General features: G+C 37.4%; 1 protein-coding gene across 1 annotated transcript; it reads left to right on the forward strand.

Annotated features, from left to right (window-relative positions):
* Window positions 1-3,489: 3,489 nt before the first annotated feature.
* LOC140784827 (cytochrome P450 76A1) lies at window positions 3,490-5,400 on the forward strand. Its single transcript, XM_073132410.1, has 2 exons — window positions 3,490-4,421; window positions 4,610-5,400. The coding sequence occupies exons 1-2, from the start codon at window positions 3,525-3,527 to the stop codon at window positions 5,249-5,251; spliced, it is 1,539 nt and encodes a 512-aa protein (XP_072988511.1). The 5' UTR covers window positions 3,490-3,524; the 3' UTR covers window positions 5,252-5,400.
* The last annotated feature ends 7,826 nt before the right edge of the window (window positions 5,401-13,226 follow it).

Consider the following 13,226-nt stretch of genomic DNA (forward strand, 5'->3'; position numbering starts at 1 on the left):
AAGGCCACTCCCCTTAGTTTTATACTAATAATGCAACACTATAAATAAATAATACTATATTTTATTAATATCACTGTTGAGGATTTGGGGCTCCCCCCTTTGATGTAACATTTATTTCACATATTATTAGTTTCCATAAAAAAAACAATTTAAATTTCGAAAAATAGGCCCCATGTAGTATAAACTAAATGCACATTTTAAGTTAAAATACTACTATATAATGTTATATTTATTTGGTCCCTCTTCTCTATTAATAAATCCTGGCCAGTTTCCCCCAACCAACTCTATAAGTTGCAATTGGACCCGTTGGCCCCAAAATAAGAATAGCATCACATGCCAATATATATGTTAGGTACACATTTATGTTCTCAAGAACTTCCACAACAAGTGTGAGGCATTAATGAGACTACTAGTCCAGCTTTAACACATTGGTTTAGGGTTACATTATCTTCTCAATGTGTGGGTAATATAGGAGCTTAGGAGCTAAATTGGTGTTAAAACTTCTATCAAAACACCAAAATAGTTCCCCTGCAAAACAAAAGTGTTACAGTGTATCAGGATTGCTGGACTTGAATAATTATCATTGTCTTAGATATTTGCCAAAATTTCAATGTCACGCTTATATGCCAGCTTTACACTATAAAGAGTTAAATATATATTTTATCCTGTGTATTTATACATATAATTATTTTATTCTCCTGTATAATATTTTATCCAAAGAAATTTCTCTAGACTAAAATGAAATGGTTAGATTTCTGTCGCACTTATTGGAGCCCCAGTCAAACTATCAAGCAGCCCATATTATATTTGATAGATAACCCGGACGGAGAGAAGAATAATTTAGGCATTTTAATAATTTTTTATATTTTATTATAACAATATATTTTGGTAGATCAGGTGAGATCTATTAATTTGGATGAAAAATCTGACAGTTTTACTAAACAAAGTGCACAAGGGGTTAAAATGCATTGCTCCATATTTTTAACAAATACAAGGTTTTATTTATAATGAAATTTGGTAATCACACCCTATACTTTTTCAACTTTATTATTCACATCGTCTTTAAAAATTTTATAACAAAACCTCTCATTTTTTTTTTCCTATGAGAGCCAGAAAGCTAGCTGCCGCAGAGGATTAGATTGGAGAGGAAAGAGAAGGAAGAGAAAGACTAGGGAATGGAGCTGTAGAATTAGTTGGATCTATAAGCCTTAAGGAGGCAGGGGTGGGGTTGATGACGGGCTAAAAAATGTTCGACGGCTAAGTCGAGCTGACCGATGAGTCTTGATAATCCTCCACATGAGTACTAAAAAGTTGATATCATGATAGTGTCAACTAGATGGGAATAGAGGATGAGAGGGGGCAGTTTAGGTATTTTAGTAGTTTGAAAAATAGAGCTCTATGAACCATATCACAGAATGTTTGTTAATCAAAGTAACATCAGAATATTAAATAAAAATTATAGCAAAAAAGGAAGTATTAGTTACAAAAATTTCAAATACGATCCAGGTGTGATTTTATAAATTTTTTTATTTATAAATAATAAAAATAGAGAGACATTTAAAATAGAGCTAAACTGTAGGATGTTATTTATCAAGCTGCACCTGAAATTAACCTCAAACCTAAATAATTAAATCTAGCTCGGCTCATTTACAAGCAAGCTTAATTTTATCGAGCCAAGATCGAGCCCGACTTGATTAATTTAACAGCCCTAGACTAATATTGCCAACTATTGAGAGAGAGCATAAGTTGCTCCCTATTTTAAGCAACATTTGTGTCACCCAAAAGTCTTCTATATATAAAGTTATTAAAATAGGTCTAAGACATAAATTTTAACTTAAACTTATAGAAATTAATAATTAGTCAATAATAGTAAAAACCTTATGTCTTTTACACCGTATAAATCCTTTTCTATATATATTTTTGTTTCAGATTTTAGTCAGATAAAATTTTAGAATAACTTGCATATTTATTCCAAAATGCAAATAATTAATTTGTGGTGAAAAATATTTTAAGATGAGATGTCCATTTGTAATGTTATTTATGATGATATTTATTTTGTATAAATTATGATAAATTAAGTTAAATTATTTTTTGGCTCCGAATAATAAAACTTGCCATGAGAAGATAATAGAATAATTGAAAATTAAAACTAAAATTTATATTATTTTTTATCTTGCTAAAAGATATTAAATATCTATTTACATTAAACTAAAAAAAGACAATAAAATTAATTTGACATAGTTGATGTTGGTGCCCTTATACCTGGAGTTCGACTAGCGTTTTCTATTGAGGGTGCGAGCTTTGCCTGCATCTTTGCCAAGTGTAACTCCTATTCGTTAATGGTTAGCAAAACCGTGGAGGTTGATGAGGATCCTTCGATACTTTCGATGGGACGCTCAATATAAATAAAATATTGGCTTCTGAGGAAGGTTTGGCGAAAGAAAGATTGGGGATAAGTCGTTACTACTGACTTCCCCTCATTTTCATCCCCTATTCCAACTATCATAACTAAATACCATATTACTTCTATTTTCTTTATCAAACTAATAAATATTATATCTTTATTTCAGAACTTATTATTGATTTTACAACAAAACACTAAAGTATAATTACACAAAATCATCAGCGCAATCTACCCAAGTTAGCGAACTTCTTTGAACTATTATGGTGGAGCGATGCGATGGAGTTGGTCGACCCATAGAGGTGGTGCTATGATGATTTTGCTCTTCGAATCTAGTCTTAGAACAACGCATCGACCACGTGGCACCTCCAACAACCTGGGCTAGGCTTTATGAGCAAGCTCGAACACACGATAAACCCTAACAATGCTCCACCACCGTGGTAGTGTTGGTAAAGATCTTGGCCAGCTCGCCGTATCAACATTGGCGTTGAGCGCTTAATTTGAATAGCTGTTGTCATCATCATCCCTACTCTCTAAAGACATCCCTTGATCCTTTGATAGATATGAACTTCTTTGCATAGGATAGTCACTAGTACTCTGCTACGCCTTCCTCCGATGGTTGTCATGCAAGATTTGCTCGAGTTGAGATGAAGTCGTCAATGGCTCCGTTGATCTTGAATGACTAAAAATGAGTTTTGATGATGATGAAGGAGTAGAAGGACACAAGCGGGTCGAAGTTTTGATTTGTACATTGAATGTTACATTAGAAGCTTAGGATTGGAACTTTAGATTGATATATATATATATATATATCGACTTGGTAAGCCGAGCCTGAACTTGCCAGCTACGGCTTAGGCTCAATCTAAAATTAGGCTTGGCTCAATTTTAGTACGTATGTATGTATCAATATAAAACCTAACATGAGCTAGGTAAGTCTTGCAAGTGTGCGAATAATTTATCTACACATGCTAAATTGTTTATGATTTTGATGAAAGAAAAATAAAAAACCATGTGCGCATTCAATTAGCAGCGACAGTAGCTGTATCGCCCCCTTTAAATCCACGTATCTTTCTTGTAGAATCAAGAAGTAGCTAGTAACATCTCACTCAAGCGCAAAAAAAGAATGGAGTTGATACTAGTAGCTTTGCTAGTTGCACTAATGCTCTCCACCTTCGGGCTACTCCACAGGCGTCTTCTCCACCTCACAAACCAATCCACTCACTTCCGCCTCCCTCCCGGACCCAAACCATTACCCATCCTTGGCAACCTCCTACAACTCGGCTACCGCCCCCACTGGACTCTCGCCCAAATGGCACGGTCCTACGGCCCCGTCATGTCGGTCAGCCTCGGCAACATGCGGACCGTCGTCGTCTCCTCCAGCGCGGCCGCGCGGGAGATGTTCAGGGACCACGACGCCGCCCTCGCCGGTCGCATGGTCTACGAGGCGATGCGGTTCGAGTCCACCAACGAGGGCTCCATCATCACGGCCCAGCTCGGCGTCGAGTGGCGCATGCTGAGGCGCCTCTGCACCACCGGCTTCTTCGCCACCGCGCGCCTCGACGCCATGGCTAACGTGCGTTGCCGGTGCGTCGAAGGGCTCGTGCGCCGCGTGGCGGACGCGCCGCACGTGGACCTCGGGCGGCTGCTGTTCCTCACGTCGTTCAACCACACGGGCAACCTCGTGATGTCGAGGGATTTGTTGGATTCCAAGGAGGGGACAATGCTCTTCTACCACGCGGGTCGGATAATGGAGCTTGTTGGGAAGCCTAACGTGTCGGATTTCATCCCCGCTCTGAGGAGATTCGACCCGCAAGGGGTAAGGAAGGGGATGAATCATCACATCCAGAGCGCGTTGAATGTCGTGTCCGGGTTTTTAAAGGAGAGGGTGGCGAGGAGGGAGAAAGAAGGGAGTGGAGAGGACAAGAAGAAGGATCTCTTGGACGTGTTGTTGGATTTCGAAGGTGATGGGGTGGAGGAGCCTAAAAAGTTGTCTTCCGAGACAATTGTCAAAGTCATTCTGGTAGGTTTAATTCCAGTACATTATTAGTTTATTATCGAAGCACTATATATAATAAGTTACGTTTAATTTTCTTCGAGTCCAATACAAGAAAATAAATATCTAGATGTCTATATATATATATGTGTGTGTTTGTGAAATGATTACTCGTTTTACTAATGAAATGTACTACTTATCATCATCATCAACAGGAGATATTTATCGCAGGAATCGACACGACGGCCGGCACAATGGAGTGGGCAATGGCGGAGCTCATCAACCACCCGGAAGTGATGAGGAAGGCGCAAGCCGAGCTAAGGGGAAGCATAGCAACGAACAAGGAGCATCTCGAGGAGAGAGACGTCCTCAACCTACCATATCTAAAAGGAGTCATCAACGAGACCTTAAGACTTCACCCACCCCTCCCATTCTTAGTCCCGCACAAGGCACTCAAGCCATGCGCGCTGCTCGGCTACCACGTGCCACAAGATACCCAAATCTTCGTCAACGTGTGGGGGATCGGAAGAGACCCCAACTCGTGGGTAAACCCGGACGAGTTCAAACCCGAGAGGTTCGTGGAAATGGAAGGTAATAACCAGGTGGAGTACAAGGGCCACCACTTCGAGTTCTTGCCATTTGGGTCCGGAAGACGAAAATGCCCCGCGATCCCGCTCGTGTCTCGCTTGCTTCCTCTGGTGATAGGCTCGCTCTTGTACTTCTTTGACTGGGAGTTGCCTAATGGACAGGATCCGACTCAGATGGACATGAGGGAGAGTATGGGGATTTCACTCAGGAAGGATGTTTCGTTGAGTGTTGTGGCAGTGCCCCATGGAGAACTTATGTCTGGTAGATAAATGTTATCAGGAATTTGGATGTATTATTATTAGGCCTGTGCCTTGATATTACGTAAAAGTTTGCATCTAGTATGCATGGTTGGTGTTACTTCGCATCTTTTGTGGTACTTACTAAATATGAATAAAGAGCTCAGACTCGGCTTACGTAATTAACTCTCATAAATCTTGTAGATCTTGTTTTTTTTTTTCTAAAAGAAAATATTTATTACGGTTCTCTATACTCTTAAATTTCGATAAAAAACTAATAATATCTAGACATTTTTAATTTGAAAAATTATCACTAGGTTGAATAAAAATTTCTTTTATGGTAAGGTGTGACCGAAGGTAGTCCCAAAAATAATTTCATCGTCTTTAATTGGACAGTATCTAATTTTATAATCTAAAAAATAAACTTGAATAACTTTAACTATATTTTGCCTGACAAACTATTTATGATCATGTGATCTATTTAATAAGTGGATCGTATTAATTTTTAAAATTTAATTTTGACAAGTTTAGTAAAATATGCCGTGTTCATATTTATATTATCATGACTCAGTCCGAATTTAACTAATCATCTTTGACAATTATCATTATACAAGTCTAGCAATCCTAATACGTTGTTAACATGTTTTGCTTAATTTGCAAGGTAATTATTTTACGGTTAGATTATAAAGTTTATATTAGAGTTTTGGTAAATGTTTGAACATCGATAGCTTTAGCTCTATTAAACCTATGCGTTAAAGCGAGACTAATACTCTCATAAATGCCTCAAAATTATATATATATATATATATATATATATACTAATACTCTCATAAATGCCTCAAAATTATATATATATATATATATATATATATATATATATTGTAAGTTGGTGAGTTTAGTGGCCAAAGTTGTGCCACCAAACTCAGTAGTTAAACATCACGTGTAGACTGGAAGATCTGACCACGTACAATAACTATGGTCTGGGATAATGTCTGGCACACTGCAATTGGTGTTAAAAGAGATTTAGGGAAGACGGCTCCATAAAGTCGTATTAAGAGAAATTACGTGATAAATTATATATAAAATATTATCATAGGTAAAGAGATATAATAAAATTATGTCTATTTTTTAAGTAAATTTTTTAATACAGTTAATATATTTATTCATAGTTGAGCGATTAAATATAAATTCTTATATATATTTATTTAAGAAAATTATTACTATTCAAGACTAAATAATAAAATATAAATAAAATTATATTTTGAAAAATGTGCATAATAAAAATGTACAATAACTGTACATTGAGATCTGGGATCTTGTTTATGCCACATTTACAATTGATTGGTTCCTGGCATGGCTAGATGGACGTTTTAAGTTTTTAAAATCACAGAACAAAACTAATGCCTAAGCTCAAATATTTTTCCTGCTTAATAGTTTCAAAGATATCAAAACGATCAGCTCAAGGGAAAATGTAGTGAATAACAAATGATTTCTCTAAAATAGCAACCAAAAAAAAAAATTTAAATAAGTTATCTTACTATATTATATATTATTTATAGAACTAAAATGTTAAATTTTTTGAGAGGTTCGCCTATGGCCTCTGGAATACTTCGAGTATCTCCACAAAGGTGGTTGTTGTGAAGACAAAATTTTAATTTGATTGATGGAGACAGACTCAACTCTACATGACAAACATCCAAACTCTAAACCTGCCAAGCGCTTAAGGGTATCGTAGGTTGGCAGCCAAGGAGCTTGGTCGTCGCCACTGGTTCTCAATCACTGCACTATCGCCGCGAATAATATTTGAGTGAGTACTTTGCCAAGTGCTTAGCTATTTTTTTTCAATTGTGCAAGTGATAAGAATTGGAAGCACATCCGTAACATCCCTTAAAAAAGAAAATTTGGGAGTCCGCATATCCTGAACGCAAGGGAGATGAGAAGTCTAGGTTGAGCTTGGAGAGAAAAAAGATTGACGAGGAGAAAGAAATGGATCGAGGGGGGATGAAGTCGACTGAGGCTAGGAGGACAATGATGAGGTGGACAGTAGTGAGGACAAAACAAATATTGAGTAGGTAGACGACAGAGTAAGCAAGGTAGATGAGGGAGAGGACAACGACTGATGAGAGAGAGATGGATGTGAAACCAGCGAGGCTGAAAAAGGGTGAAAGGAGAGGTTTTCGGAGGGAAAGAAAAGAGAGAGGGAGGCATAGATATAACGCTTTATTCCAGGATAACAGCGAAACACTATAGTATTCTCATTCTAGAACAACTTTAAGTTTAAAAACTACAAAAAGAATATATATATATAAATATATATATATATATATATATATATATAGTTATAGTTGGTGTTCGATCATGCCTATTTGGTGTAAGAGTAGAATATGTCAGTGGAATAGCAACAATATCTCATATAATTGAATAACCAATATACCATTACAACGTATTGCTATAGTTATATCAATGCAGTTAATTATATATATTCAAAATAAAACGATCGTGTCACCCATGAGCATGCAGAAACAAAATTTAACGGTATTCATAACACCAACTCCTAATCGGAACATGTTGAGCAATTTTGGCTTCTATTGTTGTGCAAAATAAGGTGCATTGCAAAGAACGTGGGCGGAAAAAATTCATTCAAACCAAGGGATCCTAAAAAGCTAACCCTTAAAAAATTGATGAAGGCATCTCTACTATTATATGTGTAAGGTATATGTAATTGATAATATTTTTCATGTGTAAAAATATTTTAGAACATTTACAAGGTGTGACAAGTTTTTTATTTTGAAAGCGGAGGTGTTCGAACATGATTAAAAATATTCTTAAATATAGAGACTGTATTCTTCAAGCTTTAGGAGTTCGAAATGAAGTTAGAACTTGATTCAAAAGGGCTCGAAATATCATATCTTAAGCCAACGCATAGGATTCGAATGCCATTCTCTGACTGATTAGAGGATCTCGTGGAATACTTCGAGGATATCTTGTCTTATCTAAAAGAAGTATGTAAGGGTTAATTAACTTAACCATATGTAGTCATTTTGATTATATTTGAATTTGGTCAGAAGATGTTAAATTAATTTTCTATATATATATATATATATATATCATATTTACACCGGATTTAAATGAACTACGTTGAAGAGTTATTGAGACAAAAATATCAACTTGAAAAATTAGATGTTAGAAAATTGCTCACAGGAAATAGTATCACGGAGTCAAGATTGTTACAAAATGAGTTATAGAGATTGTTATAAAATGTTATAAACTTTTTATAACTGCTATAATTTTAAATGATTAGTTTTGATCCGTAAATTTTTTTACTAGTTTGAAGTTTCTCAATAATAAGTTTGTTTGTGTCTGAGTTTACCTATTTATACTTTTATTTTCCGCATTTTATTACATTGATATAGCATGTCGTGTTCAATCTATCTCCTTTGCCGAATAATGTTGTGATTGATATGCAAATTGATCTAACGTTAATTAAACATATTCAAAATAAACTGCTCGTGTCACACATGAGCATGCAGAAAATAAAATAAAATATGATGGTACTCATAACAGCAACTCCTACTCAGGACGTGTCGATCAATTTTGGCTTCTGTTGGTGTACAAAATAAGGTATAAGAACATGGTAGGTGAAAAATTATTCAAACTAAGAGATCCTCTGAAGATAATTTTGTATGCAAACAGCAGATCGGATCTAACTATAAATAACGTTGTGATCGATGGGCAGATCGATCCAATGTATCACTCAGTTTTACATTAATCGTACCTGGTGACCGATAAACTTGAAAATTACTATTGAAAATTCCAACCACCCGAACAGCTCGGGAGGTTAATCTCTCTCTCTCGTTCACTTAATTAAACCACCAGTTGTTACCTAATTAATACAAAGTTTCTTTAATCACCCGAACAAACAAAGTAACGGCCACTATTAGCCTAGTTGAATCTATAACTGCACAAGTTCTGATGATATGACCTTTTATATCCTTGCCAACCTTCTTTGGGCTGGAAGATACATATAATAAAGGGGAGAGTCAAACCACTGCTAACCGAGGGCACAGTTGGACCAGTCAATCCAATATAATTTAATCCTATAATATTAACTGCTTACCCCTAGGGCACCCTTGAATATTAGTTTAACTTTCCCTATTACTCTTCATGAATCCGAGGCGTTGAAATCTTAAACGATGACGACGAGTTCTACTGTAGACTCTTGCGTTCCATGAATAGTTCCACGTAGCTTGCTTTCCACGTGTTCTTGCAAGGCTTGTCACACATGAGTCACGACCATGAGAGTCGGTGAGATCTCTCTTTGGAGTTTGTAGCTTGTAGCTTTCTTTATAGTAGTGCGTCATACATAATTCTTTATCTTTTCTATTTCTATATATATATATATATATAAGCATTAAATACATTGTATATTGTTTTTTAAGAACCTAATAAATGACTTCAGTTAGGAAGTAAACAACCCAAGGAAAGAGTATGGAAACCCTGCATGCATGAGTAGCAGGATATGGTCGAGAAGATGAACTTGCAGAGCTTTTCAACTAAGCATGCACGTGGTCGCAGGAACATGGAATTGCAAAAACCTCGTTAAATATGACGTATTAGAAAAATTGCTCAAACTCAATATTTTACTAAACAACTAACAAGTAGCAAAAGATGGTGAAGTTTATTGTGTGATGCAAACTGGATCATATCGGATCACATTAAAAAGATATTAGATTTAACAGATCAAACTCTATTCATTTTATTTGATTTCATAGCTTAGTTATAGTAGGTTAGAATTTTATTAGCTAAATTCAGCTCTGCGCAATTTTTTTAAAAATATTCACAAGATATTTAACAAACGTTTAAATAATATGAAACTAATTGAAGAAGATTAGTGACATCCTAATTTAGAACTTTCTTATTAAGCGTTTCCTCATATTTAGAATCTATCAGTATCCTTACGAAGCACTAATCCAAGCTAGATAAATAGGACTAATTTAGCCGAGTCATATTTATCTCTATTTTATGTTTATCTCCAATATAAGCTCTTAAGGCATATTCTCGTATGAGTCAATCCTAGTATGAGTCAATTTTAGACTAGCCTCTATAATATATATAGAGTGCAGCCTTAATTAAAGAAATCAATGAGTTAAGTAAGAAGGATTAATAAAGGATTATTTGTTTAGTGCCCCTTATCTCTTTCTATCTCTAGGCCATCGGCCACCATCTTCCTCCTCCCTCATAGCCAACTACACCACCATTTTTCGTTGGATCAGTCTCTACTAGCCTCTAGTCTCTCTTTTCTTATTCTCAACTTCTCTTTCAATCTAAATCCCATAATATCCATTAAATAGATAATTAATCTCAGCTCTAATCTAGCCATTAAGGGCCAAGGTGCAATAGATCTAAGTAGATACAATCTTGATTAATCAGGTTGTATTACCCTCCGACTTTCATCCACATTATCAAAGATATCTTCCAATCTAGCTATCTGATTAGTGCGAAATTAGATTAATTGGAAATCACTATTTGAAGGCCACAATATTTCAAGATTTCACGTCGATCCAACAGCTAGATCGGCAGCAAAATCTCTCTAAAATTCTACGAAATTTTTTGTCCAAAGCCGATTACGAGACAGATCAAACATTTTCAAGTGCAGATCTTATCAATTTACCATCAAAGTAGTCGAACCTCAGACCATCCATGGGTGGGCTGGACCAGTCAAGACTAGGTTAGTCTCCATTGACTTGCTCCGCTTGATTGAGGAGATGTAGGCGGATCGAGAAAAGATACGAGCTGATTGAGAAAAGTGTGGGCTGATCGAGAAACGGCTACGACATCATAAGAGAGGATGATGACAATCCTAGCCAATGCTATAAGAGCAAGGATCACTACACCGAGCCTCTACCTTCATCCATCACGATGGAAACATCGACCAAGTCCAAGGGAACCTACCGACTAGATCTAGTGAATTCATCAACGGCTGAATTGACACTGGCGGTGGCTCATGGAATGCCATCACCACCTCCAACGTATCCACACTGACGATCACCGCCACTTGTCATCCATCCATAGGCCAAAAAAAGGCCACCACTAGCAAAGCCTGCCCATCACGAGCCACATCCCGAGCCACCAATCATTGAAGACCTGAAAGATTTTGATGATCCAATGCCTCGATTTTTCGATCCTATGGTCAGGTTGCCTACCATGTTCTTTGTCGATCTGATTGGTAGACTCCTTTGATACTAGACATGCCAAAGACCCAACAAGACAACCTACATGAGTGGCTTGTGCCAAACCCGAGTCCACCTGGACTATAGGTGAGTCTAGTCATAGTGTTGGGCTAATTGGTTGAGCACAAGCATCGAGATACATTGGGCTATACTTGGCTGAGCCATAGCCTCCTCCACAACTCTTGCACTCTTGGACTCATCTTAGACATTGGAGAAAATGATTTGACAAATAATAAAAGTTTGAAAACCACCGTTGACACATCTTGAGGATAAGGTGGTTGGAAACGTAGTGGGTTGATGTGAACCAGGTCAGTCAAGGGGCCATTGTGCTCAATGGATTGAGTCTATTTATTTTATCTGTATTTATAGTTTAGTTAGAATCTTAGCAGGTTAGAATTTTATTAGCTAAATCCAACTCTATGCAGTTTTCAAAAAATATTTGCAGGACATTCAACAAACGTCCACATAACATGAAACAAATTGGAAAATATTGGTAACATCCTAATATAATACTTTAATATTTAGTGTTTCCTCAGATTCATAATATGTCTACTGCCTTACGAAGTGTAACAACCCAATCTTAAAAAAAAAATTATGGGCACGACGCAACCGGCCACACTGTGGCCGACTTCGTGCCCATGCAAGCTGCGCATGCAGCTTGCGTGGTGGGGGCGCCACGTACCCGCTGCTGCTGCCAAAGGACTGTGGCCAGCTGGCCGCGGCGGGCCCCAACTCCGCCGCAACCCCCTCCACCGCCTCCTCTCTCTCTTTAAATCTCTCTCTCTCTCTCTATCTATTTATCTCTCTCGATTTCTCTCTCACTCTACTATCTTTCGCACTCCTCGTCGCCGACGTCGGCCCGCCGCCACCAATCCCGAACCCCCTTATTTGAGACCCTGTGGACCTTGCTAGCGATGAGTGTCACTCGGTTACTTGACGGACGTGAGAGATGCGTGGTTTGTGTCTTCTGATCAGACGGTGAGTAGTCTTATCCCTTAAACGCCTTTTTCAAATTATGTTATATTATATATTTATGTACATGCGTGTTTTGGCCTCTAGTATGATTATATGACTTTATCTAGAGATGATTACAGTCGAGCATATTTTATCATGCATCTGATTAGGTTGATCTGGGATATAAGCACATTGGTGATATATAGAGATCACGAGAGATGATTCTACTGTTATGATTGCTTATCGAGTTGATCTGTAGCATGAGTATGTATGTAATAAATTAGCATGAGTATGCATGTGTTGACGATACAGTTGGAGACTATATTGCATCATTTTCTCTTGATTCTTATTCCACCTAAATTCCTGTTATGCATTGACTTGTTATCGTACTGGATATATGCATTTGATCTGTCATTTAGAGGGAAAGCATGAAATGTGATTAATAAGATAGTTGATAGAAAGCGTGAGGATACCCGAGTGGGCGCAAGGGTTAGGACGTGCTTGGTGGATGATTGATCGCTCGACATAGTCGTGATCCTGTTGACCTTACGTCCGAGGTCGTTAGTCTGTGTGCGCAATAGACATCCGGACACATGCTGTTCGCTAGGGCATATGTGGCGAGTTATCCTCACGAGGTTTCTATCAACTATATGGGTGCCCGGTCTGGATGGATATTGATACCCTAGCAGGTGGCGGGGTATGATTATATTTGAGATACTCTTGCGGGTGGCGGAGTATGCTCTGAGCCTTCGGACATGATGTTGAGACCGGGTACCGGGTGGTGACTGTGCATAGTGGTCTAGTATGATGATATTATACCGAGA

This window comes from Typha latifolia, chromosome 3 (genome assembly GCF_019914945.1).
Source record: "Typha latifolia isolate L0001 chromosome 3, TyphaL0001v2, whole genome shotgun sequence".
NCBI classification, from domain to species: domain Eukaryota; kingdom Viridiplantae; phylum Streptophyta; class Magnoliopsida; order Poales; family Typhaceae; genus Typha; species Typha latifolia.